The following is a 3,056-nucleotide window of genomic DNA, read 5'->3' as shown; positions in this document are numbered from 1 at the left end:
CTCATTAGTGGTGCGCTCAACTTGAAAACAAGACAGGGAGTCACTTAAATACTGTACACTTAATACCAATTAAACAAAATTAATACAAACTTTAAAATAACTAAAACTGAGAAATTATCAAATGAACTTAAAAATAAAAATAATAATATAAAAATATAAATCAAAATGGTGCGTTTATTTGAGAAAAAAAAAAACTTTTTTCGAAGGATGCGTTTTTAAAATTTAAGCTCCTAAAGTGAAGGCCATTCAAATAGGACTATGCTATTTCCCGGCAGGGGAGCCTTAATCTTTCAAACCATGGGTGGTATGGTATCTAGTCCACTTCCAACTAACTTTAAATTTTGTATCTGCCCGCATTGGGTTCGAATAGGGGTAATGTAGCTCCTTTCCAGGTTGCCAACTGCTATTCGCGGCACTATATTTTCAAAATTTCCACCTTAGCCCCAACCATGGTCAGGCTAAGGTGACTTGAACTCTAGTTCCCACAAACTTTAAATCTTGTGACTGCTCTTTGAGTGGGGGCGGCTTTACAGGTTGCCAGCATTCCCGGAAGGTACTAAGAATTCACCATCCATGTTCCATGGAAGATGTGGTTAACTTAAATCATAGGGGTAGGATAGGGGTAGCGGGTCAGTAGCTTTCACCATAGTATGGCTTGGACCTTGTTGCTGGGGAGGATGTTGGATTTGGCGGTAGGGGGTGCGTGAGGGTCCACCTCACTGCCCCCACCATGGTTGGGGCTGAGGGAATAGAAAATTTTGAGAATAGGGACCTCTCAGGCGCAGATCTAGAGTTTTAGCTCGGTTTCCATAGAATCGCTCACCCTATCGGCGACAGTCGTGACATTTGTTAGTTCACAGACGAATCGGGGTGCCTTCCCGATTGCGCAGGGCAGCTAGCAATGCACTGATTCGTCTGCGTCTGCAACGCAATCGGAAAAAGTTGAACCAGGTTCAACCTTCACTTCGAAAAATTCGTTTTTCCGAATCACGACAGACTGACAAGATTAGGCCTACTTGTTAAAATATAAAAACTTAAGATTATATTTTTAAATGATAGAAAATCACAAATTTATATTCAGTACATACTCGACTGTCTTGGAAATGTGGACCTTATCAAATTTGGTTGGGTGCGTTATACACACTCTACGTAACACCCCGCCTACTGGATATACGGGCTTGGAAACTTTACATTTTACCTGCCAATTAATACAGTATTATACGCTTATTAGATATCTTCTCAATTTCTCAGTATTTTTTTAAAATTCTTTTTCCACTTCCAATGCTGTATGATTTGAATTTACATAGGCCTACCATTCACGTCGTTGCTCTTCTGATTCTCAGTTCATTTTCAGTCTCTCAGTACTCGGTGGCCATTTTTGACTTTCTTTTTAGATGTACTGTATCTAAGTGTGTTCGTAAGTTTTAAGCAATTAGGCTAACGACTCCATTAAAGACCTGTTTTTTCTTTTTAACGTTAACGAACAGCATTCGTTAAAATAATGAAATAATAATTCATTAATCAAAAAGTAATAATTAAAAGAATATGTTTCCGCGTTGGTGTAATTTTGGAACAAAATATAATAAAACTATATATGCCTTTCAATAAGGTTTTAAGAATCAACGCACATGTATAGCCTATCCTCCCTGTGATTGATTTTGTACCATACATTGTGACATAAATCATAATAATAATAATAATAATAAAGAACTCAACAGTATACCGTACGTTATCGCGCAGCCGATTTAATCACAGTCCCTCTTTGAGTAATACTTAGACAAAGTTTATTTTCTCTATATATTTTTGTCTTTGGTTTAGGTAGGTGGAATTTCTGACAGAAAGAGTTGGAATTCGCCAGACCACCAGGCACAGCTATCACTTTATATTGGCGAACGGTGCGAAGAGGTTTGGGTCCGCGCCTGCCTCTGGTGCCCGGAAATTGCACTCTCATACCTTACAATACAATACAACAATTATTTTTCTTAATATAATTTAAGTGGGGGAGGGGGGTGCGACCCTTTGCACCACCTCTGCATCCGGCCCTGTGTTGAGGCCTAAAACCCCGTACAAATAATGATAACCAACCTTTTGCTTACAGTCGTTAAGTATAGCCATGACAACTGATCCGGAGCTAGGCTGCCTCCGTAATGACTAGCAACCAATATTCTATAATCTAGACCTTTTCTCGGATAAAAATAAATACAAGAAAACACCACCGAGAATTGTGACTCTCGCATTAAAAACACGATACATATTAGGAATGGAATTACCCACACTGGAGAATCATCCCTATATATTTAGTAAAGGAATTACCAGTCATTGTCATTGTCCCGCCCCCCCCTGGCGCCGCTACTGGATGATATAGAAAAAGATTGATTGATTGGTTGATTGAATAATTCAAATTTAATTTAAGGCTAATAACAAGCATTTTAATAATATGTTTGACTCAGCAGGGGACACCCCTATTAAGGGGACACTTTTTTTGGTCCCGAATGTGTCCCCTTTAAAGGGGTTTTACTGTAGGCCTATTAATTGTAAGTGGGCGGGGTGCAAGTTTATGTAAGTTTGGTTCTACCGATTTATGGTAACACTCCGCGCCGTTATCCAGTTACGTATTACATTTGTATAACTCTACCTATGGCGTAAGCCTATCTAGGAGTCTTGGAATAATGGGGTGGGGTGAAGAGGAGGTCACTAAGGGGGTCGGGGTCGATGAAAGTGAGGGGGCGCTAGCTGGCAAAATAGGTGATATGAGGTGAAGTTTAACTACTTGGGCGTGATTGTTTTGCTTCAAACATGTTCGATTAAGCTGGGGTGAGGGGACCAAGACCATGCGCCTCTATTAGATACACGCCACTGACTATACCACAGCACTATTAAATAGAGCATAACAAAACGAGCGTTTAAATTCTTGAGGATCCTATAGTGAATAAACCTGAGTAACAATATTCAGGATAATGAATTGCATATTTAAGACAGTATGCCTATTATAACTATTGAAAATTGAAACAAGACTTTTAAGTGAGTCTGCGACATTGCATGCGTTTCCGATGTGG

General features: G+C 39.4%; 1 protein-coding gene across 1 annotated transcript in view; it reads right to left on the bottom strand.

Annotated features, from left to right (window-relative positions):
* Positions 1 to 2,211, bottom strand: part of LOC117108885 (protein strawberry notch-like) — a 33,098-nt gene extending 30,887 nt beyond the window's left edge. Inside the window, exon 1 of the mRNA XM_033251055.1 lies at positions 2,086 to 2,211. Within this exon, the coding sequence (XP_033106946.1) occupies positions 2,086 to 2,115 (30 nt within the window). The 5' untranslated portion in view covers positions 2,116 to 2,211. The remainder of the gene's footprint in view (positions 1 to 2,085) is intronic.
* Between the last annotated feature and the right edge of the window lie 845 nt (positions 2,212 to 3,056).

This window comes from Anneissia japonica, unplaced genomic scaffold (genome assembly GCF_011630105.1).
Source record: "Anneissia japonica isolate Jap-2015-1 unplaced genomic scaffold, ASM1163010v1 scaffold2617_len527014_cov191, whole genome shotgun sequence".
NCBI lineage: Eukaryota > Metazoa > Echinodermata > Crinoidea > Comatulida > Comatulidae > Anneissia > Anneissia japonica.
Note: the sequence above shows the minus strand (reverse complement) of the source record. Positions and strands in the feature narration are given on the sequence as shown.